Raw genomic sequence first — 26,997 nt, 5'->3', positions numbered from 1 at the left:
GTGCCCATGAGTCTGGCGCTGCGGCCGATGCAGACTTCGGTCACCGGGTCACAGATGTGGGCGTTCGGCCGGATGTTGAGCGTTACCCTCCCGGCCCATGCCCCACGTTCATGTGCTCAGGGGTCACGTAATAAATCATCAGGAGGCAGCGATTAGCCGAATTCATCTTGATATTTTCTCTTTTTTAATAGATTGCATATACAGATGTTTCATCCACACGTCACACTCTTTGAGAGTAGAGATTCATGTCCGATTATAACATGCGTCAGAAGATAGCGGCCGGCCGTCTCAGCGCTCATCACCGCTGCTGCGTATCTGAAATCGTACATCTTAGAGGTTTAAAAAATAAAATTGGAACCAAAAAAAAAAAAAAAAAAATAGGACTGAGGGCATCGCCGAATGCAGCAGCAATGAATTACTGACCCCGTAATTACATAACCGGATTCAAGTTACATCCAGGGAGCGACTCCAGGAGCCACCGAAAACAGACCCCCTCCCAGTCCGCCCTTCAATGCACAAACCGAACACATCAGTCGCTGGATTTTTTTGTATTTTCTTTCCTTTTTACACCGAGTGGGAAGGTCACGTATAAAAAGTGCTGTTCATTTCATCATTAATCGTGTAGTGCTACAAGTCCTCGACATTGGACATCGGGGCCGGGGGGCTCTGATCAGGGAAGAAGCCCAAATGTGGCGACAACTCAGCGGTCTCCTATGTGTACAATAAAAGAATGAAAATTCATCAGAGGCAACGATTGTTCTAGGCAAAAGACTAAAACCGGCGAAGTAAAAATCGGCCCTCGTGAGTCAAGGAAAGCTTCGTGAATAGTCCCGCGAGTCCAACAATTTGTGGCATTTTATACCTCACCCTAAAAGGGAAGGGGGGGTGATAGAAAAGAAAAAAAAAAAAAAAGAAAAAAGCTGCTGTGATGACATCTCCCTCCAAGACGGCAGATCTCCAAGAAAAAAAAAAAGGGGGGGGAAAGGAAAAAAAAAAAAAAAAAAAAAAAATGTGAATATGAAGGAAACCCCCGTGTTTGCTGTCCCAGGGCCGAGTCGCATGATCCGCTCTGACTCTCCAGAATCCTATGTCACAGTTCAGACCGAGCGCTTCTGGATCCACTATCGGGAGGAACACAAGCTTTTCTCACTACAATCAGTCACACGTTAGCAGGAAAGGAAGCGGCGGCTCAATTCATGCCGGGGGCCGGGCCCCCAAAATTGAATGAACTTGGCACAACCGGAGCGTTGAACTTGTATCCTCCGTGTTTCTCGATCATTTTGGATTCTGCAGAGAAAAAAAAAAAAAAAAACTTCAGCGAACAAGGAAAATCAACAGAAAAAGTAAAAATCACTATAAAACTACAGAACGGGGACAACACAAGCATCTATGGGGAAGAAATAGGGAAGCCACTGTGTAGGAAATATTCCTGCAGTGTAAATCATGGAGGATTTTTAGTCTGTATGGCTGAATTTTTAGTTACTGTATTTTTCAGATTGTAAGACGCACTTTTCCTCCCAAAAATTTGGGAAGAAAAAGAGGGGTACATCTTATAATCTGAATGTAGCTTACTGGGAGATGGAGAATGGGGGGGGGGGATGTGCTGGGGCGGGGCTGCGCTGGCTGCGGTGCGGGCTGCGCTGGCTGCGGTGCGGGCTGCGCTGTGGGTGTCCCAGATGCTCTGTTGGTGGAGCGGGCTTCAAATAATGGCACCCAGAGGCGGCATGGGCACAAATTGAGCTCTCTGCTCTGTATCTCATGTACGCACGCGCTGCCTCCGGCCAATTGATTTCCTAGCAGCGGACTTAAGGAAAATGGCGCCCAGAGGAGACACGTGCGCAGATGACATTTCTGCTTGTTATTGAGCCGAGAGCTCAATCTGCGCACGCGCCAACTCCAGACGACATTTCTTTAAAGTCCGCACCGCCAACAGAGCATCTGGGACACGCACCCCACTGCAGTGCCTTCAGCACCGCCCCCTGCGACCCCATCTCCAGTAAGACACCAGAGTATAAAACGGGACCACCCCCCCATCTTTGCCTTTATCTCTAAAATTTGGGGTGCATCTTATAATCCAGTGTGTCTTCTAAAATAAAAAAATACGGTATTTCATGCATTGTTTTTTATTCTTCTAAAAATCCAGACCCTGCAGACGCCCCTGATTTTCCTCTGAGATCCCCCGTACATGGTGCCCGTCGGAGCTCGTACCGTGAGCCGCCCGCCTCTGATCTGCCAGCGTTGCGATGTCCTGTAGCTGCTTTCCTTGTTCTTCATTTAGTCCTTGGGTGAGCGTCTGATACCAGGCCGGGTCCTGACCCTGCAACTCTGCAACCGGGAACATTCACATGGTGATTACTCACAGACAACGATGCATCCACACAAGGTACAGACGCCCGTCCGAGCCCATGAAGCGCGGGGGGCCGGGGGTCTGTAGCGCCACTTACTCTGGAATATAGCTTTAAATATTTGATATTCATCTATGGGGTTATCTTCATCATCGATTAGAGTAGCATAACCCTCCAGTGCAGTCTCCTCTGCGTCGTCCTCCTCCCAATCTTCATCGTCCCCGTCTTCTCCCGCCTGCTTGGCCAACATCTCCAGGTATTCCTGACCGTCCTCATCTATGTCGTCTTCATCACTGCCAAGTTCTGAAATCGGAAAAGTCGTTATAACCCGGGCACAAGGCAGCGACCCTCCCTATGGGGCAGCGCGCACCATCCAAAAGCCGGACCACCGCTCCACATACAGCAAAACAGTATCCTAAACTTTCCCGAGACCTCTGTTAACCCTTAGGCTATGTGCCCACGGGACCTTGTTTGTGCGGATTTTGCCACGGAAAACCTGCGGATTTTTCTGGATTTTCCAGATAAATCGGCAGGTTTTAGCATGTACAGTCACTCCCCATGTTATCCTATGGGACATGGGGAGTGCTGTGTCCACGCTGCGGAACGTGCGGCTGCCGAACATGCTGCGGATGTCCGCATCCGCACGTATAATTGCATGTCAATTATTCATGCGGAATTACCTGAGGATGTCCCGGCCCTCTGCTATGGAGATAGAGGCCAGGACGTCCGCAGGTAAGCCGCATGAATGTCCGCTTGTTTCCCGCAGCTATTCCGCTGTAATCTCGCAGCTAAAAATAGCTGCGGACGCCGGCGAGCAGCTACGGGAAACATGCGCTCATATCTGCGGATACATCCGCAGGTACGAGCGTCCGTGGGCACATAGCCTTAGAGGGGTCCTCAGATACAGATTATTCTGCACAAAGGGTGAAGCTGCTGAACACGCAAAAATCGTCTAGCAACACGTAGCATCATCAGCACCTCCACTAACTGCTCCAGAGCGCAGGCCGCCACCAACTGCTCCAGAGCGCAGGCCGCCACCAACTGCTCCAGAGCGCAGGCCGCCACCAACTGCTCCAGAGCGCAGGCCGCCACCAACTGCTCCAGAGCGCAGGCCGCCACCAACTGCTCCAGAGCGCAGGCCGCCACCAACTGCTCCAGAGCGCAGGCCGCCACCAACTGCTCCAGAGCGCAGGCCGCCACCAACTGCTCCAGAGCGCAGGCCGCCACCAACTGCTCCAGAGCGCAGGCCGCCACCAACTGCTCCAGAGCGCAGGCCGCCACCAACTGCTCCAGAGCGCAGGCCGCCACCAACTGCTCCAGAGCGCAGGCCGCCACCAACTGCTCCAGAGCGCAGGCCGCCACCAACTGCTCCAGAGCGCAGGCCGCCACCAACTGCTCCAGAGCGCAGGCCGCCACCAACTGCTCCAGAGCGCAGGCCGCCACCAACTGCTCCAGAGCGCAGGCCGCCACCAACTGCTCCAGAGCGCAGGCCGCCACCAACTGCTCCAGAGCGCAGGCCGCCACCAACTGCTCCAGAGCGCAGGCCGCCACCAACTGCTCCAGAGCGCAGGCCGCCACCAACTGCTCCAGAGCGCAGGCCGCCACCAACTGCTCCAGAGCGCAGGCCGCCACCAACTGCTCCAGAGCGCAGGCCGCCACCAACTGCTCCAGAGCGCAGGCCGCCACCAACTGCTCCAGAGCGCAGGCCGCCACCAACTGCTCCAGAGCGCAGGCCGCCACCAACTGCTCCAGAGCGCAGGCCGCCACCAACTGCTCCAGAGCGCAGGCCGCCACCAACTGCTCCAGAGCGCAGGCCGCCACCAACTGCTCCAGAGCGCAGGCCGCCACCAACTGCTCCAGAGCGCAGGCCGCCACCAACTGCTCCAGAGCGCAGGCCGCCACCAACTGCTCCAGAGCGCAGGCCGCCACCAACTGCTCCAGAGCGCAGGCCGCCACCAACTGCTCCAGAGCGCAGGCCGCCACCAACTGCTCCAGAGCGCAGGCCGCCACCAACTGCTCCAGAGCGCAGGCCGCCACCAACTGCTCCAGAGCGCAGGCCGCCACCAACTGCTCCAGAGCGCAGGCCGCCACCAACTGCTCCAGAGCGCAGGCCGCCACCAACTGCTCCAGAGCGCAGGCCGCCACCAACTGCTCCAGAGCGCAGGCCTCCACCAACTGCTCCAGAGCGCAGGCCTCCACCAACTGCTCCAGAGCGCAGGCCTCCACCAACTGCTCCAGAGCGCAGGCCTCCACCAACTGCTCCAGAGCGCAGGCCTCCACCAACTGCTCCAGAGCGCAGGCCTCCACCAACTGCTCCAGAGCGCAGGCCTCCACCAACTGCTCCAGAGCGCAGGCCTCCACCAATTCCACTCTGGCACCCAAACACAGTGCTTGGCAATGCACGACTGTCGGGGAATCTGGTGCCAATAAATGGCTGTAACATTTGGCTGACTCTGAGCAGCTCGTAGGCAGAGGTCCTGAGAGGGGCGGCCTCGTCTATCCACAACCACTAAGTGGTTAAATGTGAAATATAACCCCTCCATTCACAAAAGGGACCTGTACAAGAAACCTCATCTGCGCCAGGCCTTGGCTGTTCTCACCAGCCTCGTCTTCCTCTTCGCCATCCTCGTCATCGTCACTGTCGTTCTCTTGCTCTGCATGGCAGGCGTAAGCTCTCTTCAGACCGTTAAATAAGAGAATAAAAGCGGGCAGAATTTGTGTGGAGACCTCGGCCAATATCTGGGGCCTCTGTTCAAGTTCTATAAGAGCGCAGAGTCCCAGGACGCAGATCTTCCGATCGTGTAGCCTGCGGAGGAAACAGCTTGCATTAGCCCCTATGTGACACGCAGCGTGACGGCTGCACGGTGCGAAGCTCGGGACGTGAAGGACCCTGTGGGGACCGCACTCACCCTAGGAAGCAGTCCACATCGTTCAGCCACTGCTTGATGAAGTGGTTGGTGACGGGCTCCACCGTGTTGGGGAAGCGCAGGTTCTCCAGGGTGTTCAGCAGGAGGGGGGGGCTGTAGTACAAAGCAGCGATGGCCACCTGGAGGCACATTGTTCTCAGCTCGCTCGTCTTCACTTCTCGGGTTAGCCTCTCCAGAGCAGCTTCAACGAATAGCGGGATGCACTGCAACAAGAAAAACAGAAGCAAGTCAAGACCACGGCCTCCGGCTTCACACGGGGGGACGACCTCCCAAAAAAGAGGGTCTTCGAGACGAGGCCAGAATGAACGAGACATGGAGGACCTGGAAACCCATCACAGCAGCCAGATGGTAAATCCGCACCCACCTGGTCGATGCCGCGTCCTTTACACTGCAAGACGACCACTTCTAGTAGTTTGGCTGCGTGACATTCTGCGTCTTCTCCGGCCACACCGGTCAGCACCTGCAGGGAGAACATCTGTTACACCGGCTTCAGACGGCCATACCGGGCCCGTCACGTGCAGAGGCTGCGAACTGCAGACATGACTGATCCGTGTGGGTAGCCGCTCTGCAGATGGAAGCCGGCATTAAGCTGCCCACCTCGACACAGAACAGCGGATGCTACCAGTGACCGCTGCACACAGTCGTCCATGTGCACTGAGCGGTGACCGCCGGTGCAGACAGTCGTCCATGTGCACTGGATGGTGACCGGTGCAGACAGTCATCCATGTGCACTGGATGGAATGGCTCCTTACCTTCTTACACATACTGTAGATCATCTCCAGGTACTTGGTGTCGGACAGGAGGGTGTCGGTGTCCACGGTCACGTAATTGTGCAGCAGAGGCATCATATCTGGGCAGATTCAGGACACACAAGTCAACAGTGCTCATTGCCTATGGATTTATTTTAGCCCCCATTAACCCCGGATCTACAGCTTCCCTGTTCATGGCCCCACTAATGACCTGAGTGTGACCCGTATATACCTGGTGTGAGGGGTGGTGGTGGGGGGTGTAACCGGCACTATTTTGGGGTCTGTAGGACTTTGGATCTTGTTATTCCATATCTTGAATGAAAGTGACCATGGCTCCCGGGAGGGTGGACTGTTCCCGTCAGTGCTCTTCCATTAGGCAGGGTTCAGTAGATGAGACAATATGGCAGGACTGGGGCCAGTAAACGCACGGCTGCTATGATAACCCATTGTCACCCGTCATTGCCACAACTGCGGTGTATAGGGGGGTAAACTGTGGGGATCGGCCTCATCTCCGCCGGCCTCACCTGTGAAGTAATCAAATCCGTCCTGCTGGAAAACCTCGAACACCAGCGGTAAGAGCTGCCACATCTGGGCCGACACCTGCTGACAGGTGAGACTGTGCGCCAGGGAGAAGATCTCTTCATAAAACTCTGCAGACACAAGGACGGAGAGTCAGTGTCACCTCCCGATCAGCCCCCGGAGCGGTGCAGCGCAGAGCTCCGGCCGAGGCTCACCTAGAACGTGCTGCTGCAGAACCGTGCCGATGACCTGGAGGCAGATTCCTTCCAGCTGCTGCGTGATCTGTGGGAGGAAAGACAGGACCCGGTCAGTGGCCACAGAACCCACCCATCTCCACAGTCTGACAACTGGTGCCCACCTCTTTGTGGTCCTCCACCACGCTGAGCAGGGTGTCGATGGTGTTCAGGATGCCCATGGCGGTGACGGCTTTGTCATCGCTGCCCTCCTCGTCGGGACCCGTCTGAATAACTTGGTTGAAAGTCATTGCCTGGAGAAGAAAAGTTCATGGCCCGGAATAAGACTTGATTAAGGCCTTTGTTCCCTGCTCTCCCCCCCGCCCGCCGTGTCTGAGAGTTCGGAGGCTGGCCAGCGGTGGGAGCGTCCGGGGGACGTCACTGGACCAGTACTATGATCTCAGGATTCTCTCGGGCCGCAGGGTTTGTGTGAGTGAAGCAGCCGACCAGCAAGACGCCAGCCAGCAGCTTTACTAGCCACAGACTGACACTGTGCACACGGGCCTGCAGCCGCCAGCAGATATCATGTATGGTACCCGCCATCCCTAGCGCCCCGGTCAGACTACGCCGCCGCTCACTCACCAGGTGCTGCGTCATCTCCACGGCTATGGGCGTCACCTCCTCGCTGTACTCGCAGATCATCTTCTGTATCACATTGGTTAGATCGTCGTTCTCTGTCTCCCGGATGATGTGCAGCAAGGCCTGCATGACCGGCCTGATGAAGGGCGCGATGTACTCCTTGGCTGGAAAGTAGCAGATTATTACAAGCGCTGCATAAAGTGACCGACCGCTGAGTGATTGACGAGGAAGGGGGATATCTGTAACCTTCCCACTAATCTGTCTGCATGCAGCCACCACTGGGGGGCGCCCACCGGTCTACAAGCCCCTCTTCACATGCAGACGCACCTTTCTCCTGATTGCTGATGAGGACCTGGAGGGCGATGGCGGCTTCAACCTTCACTGGCATCTCCCGGTCATCGATGAGGCAGCGTCTGGTCAGCTCCAGAGCCGTCTGCAGGTTTTGGTCATTCTTGAACTTTACTTCGCAGAAATAGTGGAGCACCCAGCAGGCCTGCAGAGATAGGGGACACGTCAGGGGGTCCCCCAGACTGGTATGTGGAGGAGTGTGGGAGAAGTCGGAGGCTGGCCAGCGGTGGAGCGTCCTGCAGACGTCGTTGACCAGTACTATGATCTCACCATTATCTTGGCCATTAGGTTTTGTGTGAGCAGAGCAGTCCCCCAGCAAAACGCAGGCGGACGGCTTTACTAGACACAGACTGACGCTGTGCACACAGCCCTGCAGCCGCCATGGATATCTGCACGGGCACAGGTGACTTGCCCTCGCACGCAAGCAGCCCAGCACTGGCAGAGGCGACTTACCCTCGCACGCATGTAGCCCAGCACTGGCAGAGGCGACTTACCCTCGCACGCATGTAGCCCAGCACTGGCAGAGGCGACTTACCCTCGCACGCATGTAGCCCAGCACTGGCAGAGGCGACTTACCCTCGCACGCATGTAGCCCAGCACTGGCAGAGGCGACTTACCCTCGCACGCATGTAGCCCAGCACTGGCAGAGGCGAATTACCCTCGCAAGCATGTAGCCCAGCACTGGCAGAGGCGAATTACCCTCGCACGCATGCAGCCCAGCACTGGCAGAGGCGACTTACCCTCGCACGCATGCAGCCCAGCACTGGCAGAGGCGACTTACCCTCGCACGCATGCAGCCCCAGCACTGGCAGAGGTGAATTACCCTCGCACGCATGTAGCCCAGCACTGGCAGAGGCGACTTACCCTCGCACGCAGGTAGCCCAGCACTGGCAGAGGCTAATTACCCTCGCACGCATGTAGCCCAGCACTGGCAGAGGTGACTTACCCTCGCACGCATGTAGCCCAGCTCGCTGCTGAACAGGGGGAACACGTGATTCTGCAGCATGAACTCCATCTGGTCCTTGTAGATCTTTTTCTGTAAGAAGACAAAAAGGTGAAAATGTGACGACGCCATATTGTACCCGTCACACGACTATGACCGCTGCAGGCTTTATATCAGCACAGTATGGATGAACTGTGGCGTAATACAAGCGGAGCTCTGCTGGAGGAGTTACACGGTCATAACCTTGCGGATTGTTTCCATCACACAGCAGAATAGTGAGTGCAGCTCTGGAGTAACAGACAGACCCAGTACAGGTCATCAGGGAGGGAGAACATGAGGTATAGCAGCTGACAGTGTGCCTGCGCAGAGATCTGGGGATCTACAATTTAAAAGCAATGTGGATCCCAGGGGGCCCCTCACAGCAGATGACAGTGCGCCTGCGCAGAGATCTGGGGATCTACAATGTAAAAGCAATGTGGATCCCAGGGGGCCCCTCACAGCAGATGACAGTGCGCCTGTGCAGAGATCTGGGGATCTACAATGTAAAAGCAATGTGGATCCCAGGGGGCCCCTCACAGCAGATGACAGTGCACCTGCGCAAAGATCTGGGGATCTACAGACAATGTAACAAAGCAAAGTAGATCCCAGGGGACCCCTCACAGCAGATGACAGTGCGCCTGCGCAGAGATCTGGGGATCTACAGACAATGTAACAAAGCAAAGTAGATCCCAGGGGACCCCACACAGCAGATGACAGTGCACCTTCGCAAAGATCTGGGGATCTACAATGTAACAAAGCAATGTGGATCCCAGGGAACCCCTCCAGATGATTCCTCACAGCTGCAGCAATTCCTCAGCATTCAGTAAAGGATAAGTCCGGGTAATGGAGCCCACGGACTGCCAGCGCCGAGAGCGGAAAATGCAGACGAGTGAAAGACCAAATGGATCCGCAGGTCCCGGAACCAACTCCATCACTACAGAGCGGCTGAAGGGTTTCACCGCCGGTACCCCACACCGGACACGTCGTCCGTCTCCTTCCCACGCACCTTCAGCAGGATTTCCGCCAATGAACCGATCATATGGAGGGCGCCATCCTTCTTCCGGGGATCTGCTGTTGGCTCGGTTAAAATCTGATAACAGAAGCCCATCGTTTTCTGTAAAACCTGCAGCAAAAGAAAAAAAAAAAAAAAAAAAAAAAAAATCAGGAAAAAGGAGATCCGAGGTCAATCTGTAACACATGACACACGGGAGAGGAAATGTGGAGCTCCGACCTCAAATCATCTCACCCGGGGATTATACAACAAAGCTTCATCCTCGTACAATGTCTACAACCTCCTAATGACGGAGCGGCCGGCGGAGACGACGGAGCGGCCGGCGGAGACGACGGAGCGGCCGGCGGAGACGACGGAGCGGCCGGCGGAGACGACGGAGCGGCCGGCGGAGACGACGGAGCGGCCGGCGGAGACGACGGAGCGGCCGGCGGAGACGACGGAGCGGCCGGCGGAGACGACGGAGCGGCCGGCGGAGACGACGGAGCGGCCGGCGGAGACGACGGAGCGGCCGGCGGAGACGACGGAGCGGCCGGCGGAGACGACGGAGCGGCCGGCGGAGACGACGGAGCGGCCGGCGGAGACGACGGAGCGGCCGGCGGAGACGACGGAGCGGCCGGCGGAGACGACGGAGCGGCCGGCGGAGACGACGGAGCGGCCGGCGGAGACGACTCCTCTACTGAGAGGACGACGGAGAGCGGAGTCCTCGACTATAAGGACCGGTAATGAGCATGAAGGGACAGACGCCCCCTGGCCGTACCTCTTTTCTTTTACTGCAGGATGTGAAGAGCAGTGTCTGGGCCGCGGTCGTGGGGGAGATGAAATCCTCAAACACATCTAAGAGAGAAGAGAAGAGATGAGACAATCCTTGCGCTGTGAGACGAGGGGAGCCCCGCACTTGTGTCTGCTCACGAGTCGCTGTGTCTAACTGATCGCAGCCGTATCTCACCAAATTTCATGCGGATATATTCATAGGGGTCTTCCTGCCAGAGCTCCTCGTCTGAGTCCGTGTAACACATCAAAGGGAAGATGACATCCTGGATGATTCCCTGCGGACAGAAGGGAGACGCTGAACATCAGATCCGTCAACAGCAGGAGACAACCCAAGGGCTGCCGGGGAGCAACACTCACCTGGATGTGCGGCTTTAGGTTCCTCCACGTCACCGCATGGGACACCCCCTGGTTTAGATAGTTGAGCGTTTGCTGCAGAACTCGTGGAGCCAGGTATTGCTTCTCCTTATAGTGATAGAGAACCTTCAGCAGAACCTAAACCGAAAAGAACGGAATTTTGTTTACTTACCGTAAATTCCTTTTCTTCTAGCTCTAATTGGGAGACCCAGACAATTGGGTGTATAGGCTATGCCTCCGGAGGCCGCACAAAGTACTACACTCAAAAGTGTTAAGCCCCTCCCCTTCTGCCTATACACCCCCCGTGCTCCCACGGGCTCCTCAGTTTTGGTGCAAAAGCAAGAAGGAGGAAAAGATTATAAACTGGTGTAAAGTAGATTCAATCCGAAGGAATATCGGAGAACTGAAACCAAACAACATGAACAACATGTGTACACAAAAAAACAGGGGCGGGCGCTGGGTCTCCCAATTAGAGCTAGAAGAAAAGGAATTTACGGTAAGTAAACAAAATTCCCTTCTTCTTTGTCGCTCTATTGGGAGACCCAGACAATTGGGATGTCCAAAAGCAATCCCTGGGTGGGTAAAATAATACCTCGTAAGAGAGCCGTAAAACGGCCTCTTCCTACAGGTGGGCAACCGCCGCCTGAAGGACTCGTCTACCTAGGCTGGCATCCGCCGAAGCATAGGTATGCACCTGATAGTGTTTCGTGAAAGTGTGCAGGCTCGACCAGGTAGCCGCCTGACACACCTGCTGACCCGTAGCCTGGTGCCTCAAAGCCCAGGACGCGCCCCCGGCTCTGGTAGAATGGGCCTAGAGCCCTGAGGGAACCGGCAGCCCGGTAAGCTTCGAGAATTGGTTCCTTGATCCACCGGGCCAGGGTTGATTTGGAAGCCTGTGACCCTTTACGCTGGCCAGCGACAAGGACAAAGAGTGCATCCGAGCGGCGCAGGGGCGCCGTACGAGAAATGTAGAGTCTGAGTGCTCTCACCAGATCTAACCAGTGCAAATCCTTTTCACATTGGTGAACTGGATGATGACAAAAAGAGGGTAAGGAGATATCCTGATTGAGATGAAAGGGGGGTACCACCCTTGGGAGAAATTCCAGAACCGGACGCAGAACCACCTTGTCCTGGTGAACACCAGGAAAGGGGCTTTGCACGACAACATTGCTAGCTCAGACACTCTCCGAAGTGAAGTGACTGCTACTAGGAAAATCACTTTCTGCGAAAGGCGTGAGAAAGAAATATCCCTTATTGGATCGAATGGTGGTTTGTGAAGAACCATCAGCACCCCGTTCAGATCCCAGGGTTCTAACGGCCGCTTGTAAGGATGAACGATGTGACAACCCCCTGCAGGAACGTGCATACCTGTGGAAGTCTGGCTAGGCGCTACTGGAAAAAACACAGAGAGCGCTGAGACTTGTCCCTTAAGGGAGCCGAGCGACAAACCCTTTTCCAGTCCAGATTGAAGGAAGGACAGAAAAATGGGCAAGGCAAAAGGCCAGGGAGAAAAACCCAGAGCAGAGCACCACGACAGGAAATTTTTCCACGTCCTGTGGTAGATCTTGGCGGACGTTGGTTTCCTAGCCTGTCTCATAGTGGCAATGACCTCTTGAGATAATCCTGAAGACGCTAGATCTAGGACTCAATGGCCACAGTGTCAGGTTGAGGGCCGCAGAATTCAAATGGAAAAACGGCCCTTGAGACAGCAAGTCTGGACGGACTGGTAGTGCCCACGTTTGGCCTACCGTGAGATGCCACAGATCCGGGTACCACGACCTCCTCGGCCAGTCTGGAGTGACGAGGATGGCGCGGCGGCAGTCGGCCCTGATCGTGCGTAACACTCTGGGCAACAGTGCCAGCGGAGGAAACACATAAGGGAGTTGAAACTGCGACCAATTCCGAACTAAGGCGTCTGCCGCCATAGCTCTGTGATCGTGAGAGCGTGCCATGAATGCCATGACCTTGTTGTTGTGCCGGGACGCCATTAGGTCGACGTCCGGCCTCCCTCAGCGGCAACAGATCTCCTGAAACACGCCCGGGTGAAGAGACCATTCCCCTGAGTCCATGCCCTGGCGACTGAGAAAGTCTGCTTCCCAGTTTTCGACGCCCGGGATGTGAACTGCGGAGATGGTGGAGGCCGTGGCTTCCACCCACATCAAAATCCGCCGGACTTCCTGGAAGGCTTGCCGACTGCGTGTTCCGCCTTGGTGGTTGATGTAAGCCACCACTGTGGAGTTGTCCGACTGAATTCGGATCTGCTTGCCTTCCAGCCACTGCTGGAACACTTTTTAGGGCAAGATACACTGCCCTGATCTTCAGAACATTGATCTGAAGCGAGGACTCTTGCTGAGTCCACGTACCCTGAGCCCTGTGGTGGAGAAAGACTGCTCCCCACCCTGACAGACTCGCGTCCGTCGTGACCACCTCCCAGGATGGGGGTAGGAAGGATTTCCCATGCGATAATGAAGTGGGAAGAAAGCCACCCCCTAAGGGAAGCTTTGGTTGCCTGAGAGAGGGAGACGTTCCTGTCGAGGGACGTCGGTTTCCTGTCCTATTTGCGTAGGATGTCCCAATGAAGAGGACGCAGGTGAAACTGCGCGAAAGGAACTGCCTCCATTGCTGCCACCATCTTCCCCAGGAAGTGCATGAGGCCCTTCAAGGGGTGTGTTTGACCTTGAAGGAGAGATTGCACCCCTTTCTGTAGTGAACGCTTGTTGATCAGCGGAAGCTTCACTATCGCCGATAGGGTATGAAACTCCATGCCAAGATATGTCAGCGATTGGGCTGGTGTCAGATTTGACCTTGGAAAATTGATGATCCACCCGAAACTCTGGAGAGCCCCCAGAGAAGCGTCGGGGCTGTGTTGGCATGCCTCTTGAGAGGGTGCCTTGATCAGCAGATCGTCCAAGTAAGGGATCACCGAGTGACCCTGAGAGTGGAGGACCGCAACTACTGTAGCCCTGACCTTGGTGAAAACCCGTGGGGCTGTAGCCAGGCCGAACTGCAGTGCCACGAACTGCAGGTGTTCGTCTCCTATGGTGAAGCGCAAGAAGCGTTGGTGCTCTGGAGCCACCGGTACGTGGAGAAAAGCATCTTTGATATCGATCGATGCAAGGAAATCTTCTGGGGACATTGAGTCGATGACGGAGCGGAGGGTTTCCATCCGGAACCGTCTGGTCTATACGTGTTTGTTGAGCAGTTACGGGTCCAGGACAGGACGGAAAGACCCGTCCTTCTTTGTAACCACAAACAGGTTGGAGAAAAACCCGTGACCCTGTTGCTGAAGAGGAACAGGGACCACCACTCCTTCTGCCCTCAGGGTGCCCAGCGCCTGCAGAAGAGCCTCGGCTCGCTCGGGAGGCGGGGATAACCTGAAGAATCGAGTCGGGGGACGAGAGGCGAACTCTAACTTGTAACCGTGAGACAGAATGTCTCTCGCCCAACGGTCTTTTACCCTTGGCAGCCAGGAGTCGCAAAGGCGGGAAAGCCTGCCACCAACCGAGGATGCGGATTGAGGAGACCGAAAGCCATCAAGAAGCCGCTTTGGTAGCGGCACCTCCGGTGGTCTTTTTGACTTAGACCGCCATGAATCGGAGAGCCCTTGATCTATTCAGAGGCCTTTTGGACGAGGAGAATTGGGACCTGCCCGCGCCCCGAAAGAACCGAAGCCTCGACTGCCCCATCCTCTGTTGGGGTATGTTCGGTTTGGGCTGGGGTAAAGATGTATCCTTTCCCTTGTATTGTTTGATGATTTCATCCAAACGTTCGCCAAACAGTCGGTCGCCAGAAATTGGCAAACTGGTTAAACGCTTTTTTGGAAGCAGAATCTGCCTTCCAGTTCCGTAGCCACAAGGCCCTGCAGAGTACCACCGAATTGGCGGAAGCAACCGCCATACGGCTCGCAGAGTCCAGGACAGCATTAATAGCGTAAGACGCAAATGCCGACGTCTGTGTGGCTGCGTCAATTTGCGCTTGACCTGCTGAGATAGCTTGTAGCACCCATACGGCTGCAAATGCTGGTGTAAAAGAAGCGCTGATAGCTTCATAGATGGATTTCAACCAGAGCTCCATCTGCCTGTGAGTGGCATCTTTGATTGATAGACGCTATAAGATCGTTCACTATGGCGTCCCCGTCAGGCGTATCAAGATTGAGAGCGGCCTCAGGATCAGAATCCTGATCAGCTGTCTCCGCTTCATCATCCAGGGATTCCCCCCGCTGAGACCCTGACCAATATGAAGATGTCGAGGGAATTTCCCAGCGAGCTCGCTTAGACGGTCAGGGGCTGGGGTCTGTATCAGAGACCTCACTCTGGGATCTATGAGACACCCCGGGGAGACCTCTGGTCCAACTGAGGTGGGCCAGGGAGCAATGATTCAACAGTGCCCCTGTGCTGAGATACCGGTCTGGATTGCTCAGTGGATCCTGCCGGCAGAGGGGTCGTACATGCGGCGCAGGCAGCATAGTAAGCCTGTGGTTTGGCGCTCCTGCCTTTTATGGGCGCCATGCTGTTGACTTCCCTGAGCAACACAATATATATACAGAATCAACTGTGCACCATACAGTGTAAAGCATATCTTATAAACATATGATTTAAAATTACACTCCTGCACAAATGTGGCTAGCACCACAGATGCTGCATACCCCCCGCATAAAGCGGTTGTGAGGCCACCAGGGTCCCTGCCTGGGTCTGTCAGAATTTGTCCCCCTCTGCAGCGTTCAAGGAGCTGACAGGAATGGCTGCCGGCTTCTGAGGAGAGGACAGTGAGGGGGGTGGAGTATGCAAAGCATGCTCCAGCCCTCAGTGCTGCTCATCCTGTGCAGCGTCCCGCCCTTCCCCTGCTTGTCAGGGCTGTGGGCGGGAGGAAGAAAGACTAGGCCGCAAAAGCCGGGGACTCGAGTAATAAACGCGGCCGCCGTAAAAGCGCGGCCGCGCGGAAGTCCCCGGCGCACTACAAGTCCCAGCCGCGCCTCAGTGTCAAAACATGGTGGCGGCGGTCAGCGCGGTAGTCTCCCTACATAAACACACTCAGCGATGCTGAGTGTGTAATGGCACGGCTGCCGGCGTCCTGAGAGAGGAGGAAGCCGTGGGCGTGACCCTTAGAAAGTGCGGGAACTGGTGCCTCACAGTGCAGTGAGGGGAGTGGAGTATGCAAAGCATGCTCCAGCCCTCACTGCTGCACGTCTGTACAGCGTCCCGCCCTTCCCCTGCCTGTCAGGGCTGTGGGCGGGAGGAGGAAACACTAGGCCGTACAAGCCGGGGACTCAAGTAATGAGCGCGGCTGCCATAAAAGCGCGGCCGCGCGGAAGTCCCCGGCGCACTACAAGTCCCAGCCGCGCCTCAGTGTTAAAAACATGGCGGCGGCGGTAGTACGGTAGTCCCCCTACATAAACACACTCAGCGACGCTGAGTGTGTAATGGCACATTAACCCGGTCAGCGCCGCGGTCCCCGGTGCACTAGCACACCCAGCAATGCTGGAGTGTTGCTGTGCGCGGTCCCCACAGGGACACAGAGTACCTTCAAGTAGCAGGGCCATGTCCCTGAACGATACCCGGCTCCTATCCAGCAGAGTCTTAGGAGCTGTGGATGGAGCACGGTCTCAGTGCCTGGAGACCGGTAAGATCCCACTTCACCCAGAGCCCTGAGGGGGATGGGGAAGGAAAACAGCATGTGGGCTCCAGCCTCCGTACCCGCAATGGATACCTCAACCTTAACAACACCGCCGACAAGAGTGGGGTGAGAAGGGAGCATGCTGGGGGCCCTATATGGGCCCACTTTTCTTCCATCCGACATGGTCAGCAGCTGCTGCTGACCCATCTATGGAGCTATGCGTGCGTGTCTGACCTCCTTCGCACAAAGCAAAAAACTGAGGAGCCCGTGGGAGCACGGGGGGTGTATAGGCAGAAGGGGAGGGGCTTAACACTTTTAAGTGTAATACTTTGTGCGGCCTCCGGAGGCATAGCCTATACACCCAATTGTCTGGGTCTCCCAATAGAGCGACAAAGAAATTACATGAGCTGCCACCCAAAAATCTGCGCGGCGCCGCAGCCGCGAGCCACTGATTTACAAGACGCGTTCAGGCCCTCACTGGCAGCACAGACCCTTACTGTGCACAGAGCCCCGCAGCTATAAGATATGGCTTTACCACCCTCAAAGTAACGCTGACTATTTTGGAAATCTATGTGGCCCCTCGAGATCAAACACTCGGACACAAACTAGTCACTGCACAAACCTGCTGGACGCCGGCAGCAAAGGCCTTCAGAAACACTTCAGCAAATTCGTTGTACTCCTTGGAGACGTTGCCCGGACTCCCGTACCTGGAACATGAGGACAGTGACTGCATCTGTTCACATTTATATGCACACCCCTCGCCTCCTCGCCCCTCGCCTCCTCGCCCCTCGCCCCGGGCGGCAGCTCACCTCTCAAACAGCCTGGCCAGAATGTGCAGCGCCCACTTCTTACACTTCCACCAAGGCAGCTCAGGCCGGTCATCCTCATCAACCTGAAGGGTCTCCTGTATGAAAAGAGAAGAACAAGATGGAGGAGAGCAAGACACCACCGAGCCGGAGGAGAGCTGGCCACCACCGAGCCGGAGGACACGTGACCGCCCGATCCCGGGATACTCACTGCAGGCACATCCCGATCCACAACAGTCTTCAGTATCTCTATCCACTCAGTCAGATTTGGCTGATTGATCAGCTCCAGGGGCAATGTGTACTGCAACAGAAGAGGACGGCGTCAGGAGGGCTCATCCACTACACTGCACAGCCGCAACCGACAAGAGCGGCGCTTACTCACCTGCACCAGGGCATAGAATATCTTAAAGATCTGTTTCTGGATCAGGACTGACTGCTCCGAGGGGTCAGGAAGCAGACGGATGAAACGCTCCTTCAGCATCGGCAGGAAGTGTTGCATAGCGGCGATCAGCGGGCTCCTCTCCTCCGGCTTCTTATATCTGCGGGAGGCACAGAGCAGAGGAATAACGTATAGGGGCAGCGAGACCGCCGCTATCTGCAAGTGGATAAGCAAGGGAGGGCGCCGGGCTGAGCAAGGGAGGGTGCACGGAAAGCGAGGGAGGGCGCCGGGCTGAGCAAGGGAGGGCGCCAGGAGAGCGAGGACAGACGCCGGGAGAGCGAGGGAGGGCGCCGGGCTGAGCAAGGGAGGGTGCACGGAAAGTGAGGGAGGGCGCCAGGAGAGAGAGGACTGATGCTGGGAAAGCAAGGGAGGGCGCCTGGAAAACGACGGAGGGCGCCGGGCTGAGCAAGGGAGGGTGCCGGGAAAGCGAGGGAGGGCGCCGGGCTGAGCAAGGGAGGGTGCACGGAAAGCGAGGGAGGGCGCCGGGCCGAGCGAGGACAGATGCGGGGAGAGCGAGGGCGAGGACAGACGCCCGGAAAGCGAAGGAGGGCGCCGGGCCGAACAAGGACAGATGCCGGGAGAGCGAGGACGGATGCTGGGCCATTAAGGGAGGGGAGGGCGCAGCGGGGCCGAATGAAGAGGAGACTGGGCAGAGCAAGGAGAACAAACATCATTTTAATCTTACAAGATGGAAAAACGGTATTATTCTAAACCGTATTTTAACAAACTAATGTACTCCAGAGGTGGAAACACAGTTCTGCTGGTAATGAGTGCTGCTCTAGAGACTAAAACTATTTAACAGTGTGAAGGTGGTCTGAGCTGTAGTATGTTTGTTTAAACGTAATAAGAATATCTGTATGTAAATAATCAAAATGTAGATGTAGTTGCATAATCTGTCTATATAGCAATTGCACAGATCTATAAACGTTGTATAGCCATGAAGGAGTTAACCAACGATAATGAAGCCAGAATGTGAAGCTGCAAAAGTGTTATCAGTAATGTTCACACAGAAGGAATGTACAGGAGGCAGGCAATATGCTGTGAGAAATTGGGGAGTGAAGCACTCCCTGTTTAGCTTCAAGGTTATTCATGCTTACTGTATAATTGGATTTATCGAATACACGAGTCAATTGATGACGCTGGCTGAACGAGAGCATGTTTGTGTGTTCATTGTCTGATACATTGATATATCGGCACTGATATACTGCTAATACGGCACTGTCTCTGGATATCCCTGTATGAAGACTCCATTAGCAGCCTTTACCCAAATTCCTCCCTTGACAGTTGGCGCCCAACGTGGGGCTCCTTTCACGGATGCATTACCGACCTGGAAATACCAATGCTTTGGACGTCGCGGACTGAGATCTCCCTCTCCTCCAAGTAGACTGATCATCTCTATCCCGGTAAGTGTTACATACTGTGTATTCACTACCGTTGTGGTTGGTTTGGAGAGGAGGGAGTGACGGTCTGTGTGTCCTTATCGGTGTTAAAAAGGTACCCGATTGTGACTCAGGGGTAGTGCCCACTGGGGCTCAGAGCACGATCCCAGCCCTGAGGTGTGGATCGATCGAGAGTGTCACACGGGATCCAGAGGACGGTTGTTAGGGCAGGAAAGACTGTGGTGGCCGGATATAGCTTGTTAGACTGACCCGGTCTGTAATTAAAGACGCGGGGGGGGGGGGGGGGTAGATAGTGAGCTAGGATGTTTAAATATTGGTGCAGCTGATCAAGTCCGGAGGGAATACATTTTGTACGCCTCCTCCGTGACACGGGATACCCTTACTACTATATAGCTGAGGAGTTGCCAGCTAGTATAGAGGTGTAGCCTTAAGTTCCGGCCGGGCTGCAACACACACCGCATAGTCATAAATTAGTGTAATCCAGACACCACCAAGATAGCAAAAATGTTTAGAACGGAGAAGACAAGGTTAAGAAACCTGAGGATTCACAGAATGGATTTAGTAAACATTCCTTAGGGAGAGGCACGTGCTGGAGACATTTCAGCTGTGCATCATGCCCCAGAGATTTTCAGAGTATTATTTGTTGATTGATGCTGAATTGTTTAACAGAATAACGCAGATATTGCTATCAGAAAGATATATTGAGGTCAAAGAAGAGGATGAGCGAGGAGATGTTGTGTTTTACTATATGTTACCCAAGTCTGAGGAAGGATCTGAGGGTCCTTCGACAGGTTGTTTTGTTGCTGCCGCACAACCTGAACCCCATTCTATTCCCCGTTTCAGAGCTGCTCATAAATGCTGAGATCCCACCTACTAGCCGAAATTCCTTAACTCTTCCTGTACTGCCCACACCGGCATTAGTCCCCTCTGTACCAGCATCCACCTCACAGTTAGTAGAGCTATCCCCCACAACCCCCATATTGACGCTGCCCACTCCTGCCCCTGTCTATCCAGGAGTACCAATTGAGAAACCGTCCCTATACAACCCAGCCAGCTGCACACGTTACCAGTGTGGCTACCACAGCACAGACTGGAGAGATGGTTGTAAGAATTGTACAGCTCACCGCCCACACCTAAATTACGGCCATAAGCCTGTTCCAATCCTCCCTGTTTTAACTCCCAGAGGAGGTTACTATGTGCCTCCCCTATATCAGAGAACAACCAAGCAGACTCAGGAGCGGTTATCCGCACCCATACCCCTGGCCCCTCCTGTACCTGCAATGCCCGTCTGCAATGCCCGTCTCCCCTCACCGGCCAGTCTGGCGTCACGCTCCAATAAGCCTTACCCCAAACCTGACCTGAGGAACATCCCTCATTCAAATATGTCCCCTTCAACCCCACCCAGTCAGCGGCATTAATCCCCTGCCTGCCAGATCCCGAAATTAACCCTATGCGATTTTATAGGCAGATGCTACAGGTCCATCAGTTATATTCAGCTGCTCAGAAGGACCTGGTTTATCTCACCAAGATAAAAGCAGGAGACAGTTTTTGGCTCTTAATGGAGCCCCATCTCACAATGCCCCCAGGCACTGATGATACCACTTTCCAAAGTGGACAACAGTATTGTGCCGCTTTAAAAAGAAGGACTCAAGATCAATTGGTGTATACATATGCGCCGGTGCAGCCCCTGCCACAGCCCATGCCCCAACAGGGTTCAAACCCCGTATACGTAGATCCCAATCAACAAAACCAGCAGAGCCAGCAACGGAATTTTTGGCGTTGTGGTCAGCCCGGGCATTTCCGGAGAGGATGCCGTGTCCCACCATTCCAATCTCCTGTCCAAGGCCCCAAAACTAAAGCCAATCGTCCATAAATTTATACTGTAATGGTCAGATTAAATAAAAAGTATTGCAGGGGCCTCTTTCAAATTTATAGTTGACACTGTTGTAACCAATTCCATTAATAAAGTGTCTGATATAACTCCCGACCATATTTTGCTATTTTTGCCCCAGTGGGAGTTGCTGGTTAATCTGTTAAATAAATTAAAGGCTGCCATAAATCATGATTGAGAAGGAGGTATTACTCTCACCCTGACTAAATTATATTTCCCGGAAGGGTGTGAGGAGACTTGCCCCCTATGGGCACTCCCTACTGTGATGCTCTCTATGCCATGTGCTAATAAATCTGATGTGGACTATTATAGTCAAAAGGGCCTAATGTTGTGGGTAAACTCCCTGTAGATCCAGTAATGATCTACCTGAAGCCAGGTGTGCCTTTTACCAGAGTATCACAGTATCCCTTTAAATCATCCCCAGGAGATCTCCCAGGATACTGCCCACAGTCCAGGCTGCACCCACGAGTCTGCCCCAATTTTCCCTAATGACACAAAGGGGAGCCCCGGACTGCTAGCCCTCTTGCTGCAATGATCCCGATCCCAAGCCACCCGTTCTAATGATGCCTTTCAGGAAAAATAATTGTAGTAAAAGTTATTTACTATGATTGTAATGAAAGTTCTGCCCATGGCCCCTCCTGTATCTATCTTTTCTATCAGCCATTCTAACATCGCGCACCTTGAAGGAGAGGTGGGGGGCCATAAACCCGCAGGGATGTGTGGGAGCGTGTACAGTGAGCTGCTGCTTATTACAAGTTGTAGAAAGAAGAAAAAAAAAACTGACGAAGTAGAGAAAGGAAAAAAAAATGGCTTCTGCAGAGATTTGCAGGACTATATGTGATTTATATACTAACAACTGCTTTTTCCGGCTGGTGGAGTGGATTTTGTTTAATCCATAAGAGTTCAAAATTTCACAGGAGATTATCAATAGTATTCTGCTGATATCTAAATAATTAAATTAATTTTGCAGGGAAAATTATATTTCTTAAAATGTACAAATTAGGTTTTTTGTTTTTATGGTTATGTTTTTGTTTTGTATTTTTGCAGATAAACTGCCAATATTAAATTAGTTTCCTTTCTTTTGTAGATACAGAATATCTATGAACCGTGTTGTAAGGTTTCAAAATTCCTCAGTAAAGTATAGGTTATATTTATCGGTTGTTTAATTATATTGTCTGCTGTTATAAACCTATAAATTTTGCCAAAGTAATATATAAAGAAGGGAATTTTGTTTACTTACCGTAAATTCCTTTTCTTCTAGCTCTAATTGGGAGACCCAGACAATTGGGTGTATAGGCTATGCCTCCGGAGGCCGCACAAAGTACTACACTCAAAAGTGTTAAGCCCCTCCCCTTCTGCCTATACACCTCCCGTGCTCCCACGGGCTCCTCAGTTTTGGTGCAAAAGCAAGAAGGAGGAAAAAAAATTATAAACTGGTTTAAAGTAACTTCAATCCGAAGGAATATCGGAGAACTGAAACCATTCAACATGAACAACATGTGTACACAAAAAAACAGGGGCGGGTGCTGGGTCTCCCAATTAGAGCTAGAAGAAAAGGAATTTACGGTAAGTAAACAAAATTCCCTTCTTCTTTGTCGCTCTATTGGGAGACCCAGACAATTGGGACGTCCAAAAGCAGTCCCTGGGTGGGTAAAATGAAGGGAATTTTGTTACTTACCGTAAATTCCTTTTCTTCTAGCTCTTATTGGGAGACCCAGACGATTGGGGTATAGCTACTGCCTCCGGAGGCCACACAAAGCACTACACCAAAAAGTGCAAGGCCCCTCCCCTTCTGGCTATACACCCCCGTGGTATCACGGGTTCTCCAGTTTTAGTGCCAAAGCAAGAAGGAGGAAAGCCAATAACTGGTTTAAACAAATTAACTCCGAGTAACATCGGAGAACTGAAAAACCGTTCAACATGAACAACATGTGTACCCGCAAACAACCAAAACATCCCGAAGGACAACAGGGCGGGTGCTGGGTCTCCCAATAAGAGCTAGAAGAAAAGGAATTTACTGTAAGTAACAAAATTCCCTTCTTCTTCAGCGCTCTATTGGGAGACCCAGACGATTGGGACGTCCAAAAGCTGTCCCTGGGTGGGTAAAGAAATACCTCATGTTAGGGCTGCAAAACAGCCCTCCCCTACGGGGGTGTCACTGCCGCCTGCAGGACTCTTCTACCTAAGCTGGCATCCGCCGAAGCATAGGTATGCACCTGATAATGCTTGGAGAAAGTGTGCAGACTGGACCAGGTAGCTGCCTGGTACACTTGTTGAGCCGAAGCCTGGTGTCGTAATGCCCAGGACGCACCCACGGCTCTGGTTGAGTGGGCTTTTAGCCCTGAAGGAACCGGAAGCCCCGCAGAACGGTAGGCCTCTAGAATTGGTTCTTTGATCCATCGAGCCAGGGTGGCTTTAGAAGCCTGCAACCCCTTGCGCGGACCAGCGACAAGGACAAAAAGTGCATCGGAACGGCGCATGGGCGCCGTGCGGGAAATGTAGAGTCTGAGTGCTCTCACCAGATCTAACAAACGTAAGTCCTTTTCATACCGGTGAACCGGATGAGGACAAAAGGAAGGCAAGGATATATCCTGATTAAGATGAAATGAGGATACGACCTTAGGGAGAAACTCCGGAATGGGGCGCAGCACTACCTTGTCCTGGTGGAACACCAGGAAGGGAGCCTTGGATGACAGAGCTGCCAGCTCAGACACTCGCCGAAGCGATGTGATCGCAACGAGAAACGCCACCTTCTGTGACAGGCGAGAAAGGAAACTTCCTTCAGAGGCTCGAAAGGCGGCTTCTGGAGAGCAACTAATACCCTGTTGAGATCCCATGGATCTAACGGCCGCTTGTACGGGGGTACGATATGACAGACCCCCTGTAGGAACGTGCGCACCTTAGAAAGACGTGCTAGACGCTTCTGAAAAAACACGGATAGTGCCGAGACTTCCCCCTTAAGGAAGCCGAGCGACAAGCCCTTTTCTAACCCCGATTGCAGGAAGGAAAGAAAAGTAGGCAATGCAAATGGCCAGGGAGACACTCCCTGAGCCGAGCACCAGGTTAAGAAAATCTTCCACGTTCTGTGGTAGATCTTAGCAGAGGTGGACTTCCTAGCCTGTTTCATGGTGGCAACGACCCCTTGGGATAATCCTGAAGACGCTAGGATCCAGGACTCAATGGCCACACAGTCAGGTTCAGGGCCGCAGAATTCCGATGGAAAAACGGCCCTTGGGACAGTAAGTCTGGCCAGCCTGGTAGTGACCACGGTCGGCCGACCGTGAGATGCCACAGATCCGGGTACCACGATCTCCTCGGCCAGTCTGGGGCGACGAGTATGACGCGGCTGCAATCGGATCTGATTTTTTGCGCAGTACTCTGGGCAAGAGTGCCAGAGGTGGAAACACATATGTGAGCCGGAACTGCGACCAATCTTGCACTAAGGCGTCTGCCGCCAGAGCTCTGTGATCGCGCGATCGTGCCATAAATGCCGGGACCTTGTAGTTGTGCCGAGACGCCATTAAGTCGACGTCCGGCACCCCCCAGCGGCGACAGATTTCCTGAAACACGTCCGGGTGAAGGGACCATTCCCCTGCGTCCATACCCTGGCGACTGAGGAAGTCTGCTTCCCAGTTTTCTACGCCCGGGATGTGAACTGCGGATATGGTGGATGCTGTGTCCTCCACCCACATGAGGATTCGCCGGACTTCCTGGAAGGCTTGCCGACTGCGCGTCCCTCCTTGGTGGTTGATGTATGCCACCGCTGTGGAGTTGTCCAACTGGATTCGGATCTGCTCTCTTTCTAGCCACTGCTGGAAAGCTAGTAGGGTAAGATACCCTGCCCCGATTTCCAGAACATTGATCTGAAGGGTGGACTCCTGCTGAGTCCACGTCCCCTGAGCCCTGTGGCGGAGACAAACTGCTCCCCACCCTGACAGACTCGTATCTGTCGTGACCACTGCCCAGGATGGGGGTAGGAAGGATCTTCACTGTGACAATGAGGTGGGAATAAGCCACCATTGCAGAGAGTCCTTGGCCGTCTGGGAAAGGGAGACTTTCCTGTCCAGGGAGGTTGACTGCCCGTCCCATTGGCGGAGAATGTCCCCTTGCAGTTGGCGCAGATGAAACTGCGCAAAGGGAACTGCCTCCATGGCTGCCACCATCTTCCCTAGGAAGTGCATGAGGCGCCTTAAGGGGTGCGACTGGCCTTGAAGGAGAGACTGCACCTCTGTTTGCAGTGAACGCTGCTTGTTCAGCGGAAGCTTCACTATCGCTGATAGAGTGTGAACTCCATGCCGAGATACGTTAGTGATTGAGTCGGTGACCGATTTGACCTTGCCAAATTGATGATCCACCCGAAAGTCTGGAGAGTCTCCAGCGTAACATTCAGGCTGGGTTGTCATGCCTCGAGGGAGGGTGCTTTGACGAGTAGATCGTCCAAGTAAGGGATCACCGGGTGTCCCTGAGAATGCAAGACTGCTACCACTGCTGCCATGACCTTGGTGAACACCCGTGGGGCTGTCGCCAGACCGAATGGCAGAGCTACGAACTGAAGATGGTCGTCTCCTATCACAAAACGTAGAAAACGTTGGTGCTCCGTAGCAATTGGCACGTGGAGATAGGCATCTTTGATGTCTGTTGAGGCAAGGAAGTCTCCTCGAGACATTGAGGTAATGACGGATCGGAGGGATTCCATCCGGAACCGCCTGGCGTTCGCATGCTTATTGAGCAGTTTTAGGTCCAGAACAGGACGGAAGGAGCCGTCCTTTTTTGGAGCCACAAAGAGATTGGAGTACAAACCCTCGCCCTCGTTCCTGAGGGGGGACAGGGATCACCACTCCTTCTGCTCTTAGAGCGTCCACCGCCTGCAGCAGGGCATCTGCTCGGTGGGGAGGTGGGGCCGTTCTGAAGAATGGAGTCGGAGGACGAGAACAGAACACTGTCCTGTGCACGTGAGCACAATGTCCGTCACCCACCGGTCTGTGACCTGTGGCAGCTAAATGTCGCCAAAGGCGGGGGAGTCTGCCATCAACCGCGGATGCGGAGAGAGAGAGAGAGCTGAGAGTCATGAGGAGACCGCCTTGGTAGCGGTTCCTCCGGCTGCCTTCCTTGGGCGTGATTGAGCCCGGCCGGAATCTGAGCCCGTCTGAGGTTTTGTAGCCCTTTTGCACGAGGACAATTGGGACCTGCCCGAGCTTGGGAAGGACCGAAACCTCGACTGTACTTTTAGGACAGCATTAATAGGGTAAGTCGCAGTGCAGACATTGCGGAGTTACGGACGCCTCTGCGGTACAGATGTACATGTGCTCAAGGCCAGCTGCGCAAGAACAGCTGAAAAGGTTAGGTTGCCTATACGGCTGTGAATGCCGGAGCAACCGACACGCCGATAGCCTCCTAGACAGATTTCAACCAGAGTCCATCTGTCTGTGAATGGCATCTTTAAGTGAAGCCCCATCTCCAGTGCAACTATGGCTCTAGACGCAAGCCTGGAGATTGGAGAATCCACCTTTGGACCCTGGGTCCAGCGCTTGACCACGTCAGGGGAAAAGGGATAACGTGTATCTTAAAAACGTTTGGAGAAGACGCTTATCTGGTAAGCGTGGTGTTTCTGGACTGCTTCTCTGAAGTCAGCGTGGCCAGAAAAATACTCAATATCCGTTTGAGATACTGAAAAGGGACTTCTCCTGCTGTGAAGCTGACTCCTCCACTGGGGGAGCTGAGGGAGAAAGATCCAACCTTCCATTGATGGACGCTATAGGATCATTCCGTATGGCGTTACCATCCGGTGTATCCGGATTGATAGCGATGTCAGGATCAAAGTCCTGGAGAGCTGCCTTATCATACAGAGAGTCCTCCTGGGACCCCCCCGTTCCAAATGAGGTTGGTCAGGAAGATTGCCCATGGCCTGTCTGGACTGCAAGTCTCTATCTTATGACAATATATCTGTCGAAACTGCAACTCCGTCCCTGTCCTTGGACAGGGATGACAGGTGGTTTCTTTGGCCACGACTAGTAGAGACCCCGGCAGAC

General features: G+C 53.9%; 1 protein-coding gene and 2 non-coding genes across 3 annotated transcripts in view; all 3 read right to left on the bottom strand.

Moving 5' to 3' along the window:
- Positions 1 to 355: 355 nt before the first annotated feature.
- Positions 356 to 26,997, bottom strand: part of IPO7 (importin 7) — a 46,853-nt gene continuing 20,211 nt past the window's right edge. Inside the window, exons 4-24 of the mRNA XM_075326608.1 lie at positions 17,621 to 17,777; positions 17,450 to 17,539; positions 17,242 to 17,336; positions 17,055 to 17,139; positions 10,823 to 10,957; positions 10,641 to 10,740; positions 10,452 to 10,528; positions 9,689 to 9,805; positions 8,647 to 8,736; positions 7,680 to 7,845; positions 7,356 to 7,516; positions 6,899 to 7,027; positions 6,756 to 6,822; positions 6,546 to 6,671; positions 6,025 to 6,122; positions 5,637 to 5,732; positions 5,255 to 5,475; positions 4,946 to 5,151; positions 2,445 to 2,648; positions 2,209 to 2,325; positions 356 to 1,287 (exon numbers count right to left, since the gene is read on the bottom strand). Coding sequence (XP_075182723.1) covers positions 1,190 to 1,287; positions 2,209 to 2,325; positions 2,445 to 2,648; positions 4,946 to 5,151; positions 5,255 to 5,475; positions 5,637 to 5,732; positions 6,025 to 6,122; positions 6,546 to 6,671; positions 6,756 to 6,822; positions 6,899 to 7,027; positions 7,356 to 7,516; positions 7,680 to 7,845; positions 8,647 to 8,736; positions 9,689 to 9,805; positions 10,452 to 10,528; positions 10,641 to 10,740; positions 10,823 to 10,957; positions 17,055 to 17,139; positions 17,242 to 17,336; positions 17,450 to 17,539; positions 17,621 to 17,777 — 2,635 coding nt within the window. The 3' untranslated portion in view covers positions 356 to 1,189. The remainder of the gene's footprint in view (positions 1,288 to 2,208; positions 2,326 to 2,444; positions 2,649 to 4,945; positions 5,152 to 5,254; positions 5,476 to 5,636; positions 5,733 to 6,024; positions 6,123 to 6,545; positions 6,672 to 6,755; positions 6,823 to 6,898; positions 7,028 to 7,355; positions 7,517 to 7,679; positions 7,846 to 8,646; positions 8,737 to 9,688; positions 9,806 to 10,451; positions 10,529 to 10,640; positions 10,741 to 10,822; positions 10,958 to 17,054; positions 17,140 to 17,241; positions 17,337 to 17,449; positions 17,540 to 17,620; positions 17,778 to 26,997) is intronic.
- On the bottom strand, positions 7,101 to 7,281 carry LOC142255514 (small nucleolar RNA SNORA23). Its single transcript, XR_012727439.1, has one exon. It is a non-coding gene; the product is annotated as a small nucleolar RNA SNORA23 (small nucleolar RNA).
- LOC142255515 (small nucleolar RNA SNORA23) lies at positions 7,896 to 8,074 on the bottom strand. Its single transcript, XR_012727440.1, has one exon. It is a non-coding gene; the product is annotated as a small nucleolar RNA SNORA23 (small nucleolar RNA).

This window comes from Anomaloglossus baeobatrachus, chromosome 10 (genome assembly GCF_048569485.1).
Source record: "Anomaloglossus baeobatrachus isolate aAnoBae1 chromosome 10, aAnoBae1.hap1, whole genome shotgun sequence".
In the NCBI taxonomy this organism is placed as follows: Eukaryota; Metazoa; Chordata; class Amphibia; order Anura; family Aromobatidae; genus Anomaloglossus; species Anomaloglossus baeobatrachus.
The sequence above is the reverse complement of the archived record's forward strand: the minus strand, read 5'-3'. Positions and strand labels throughout refer to the sequence as shown.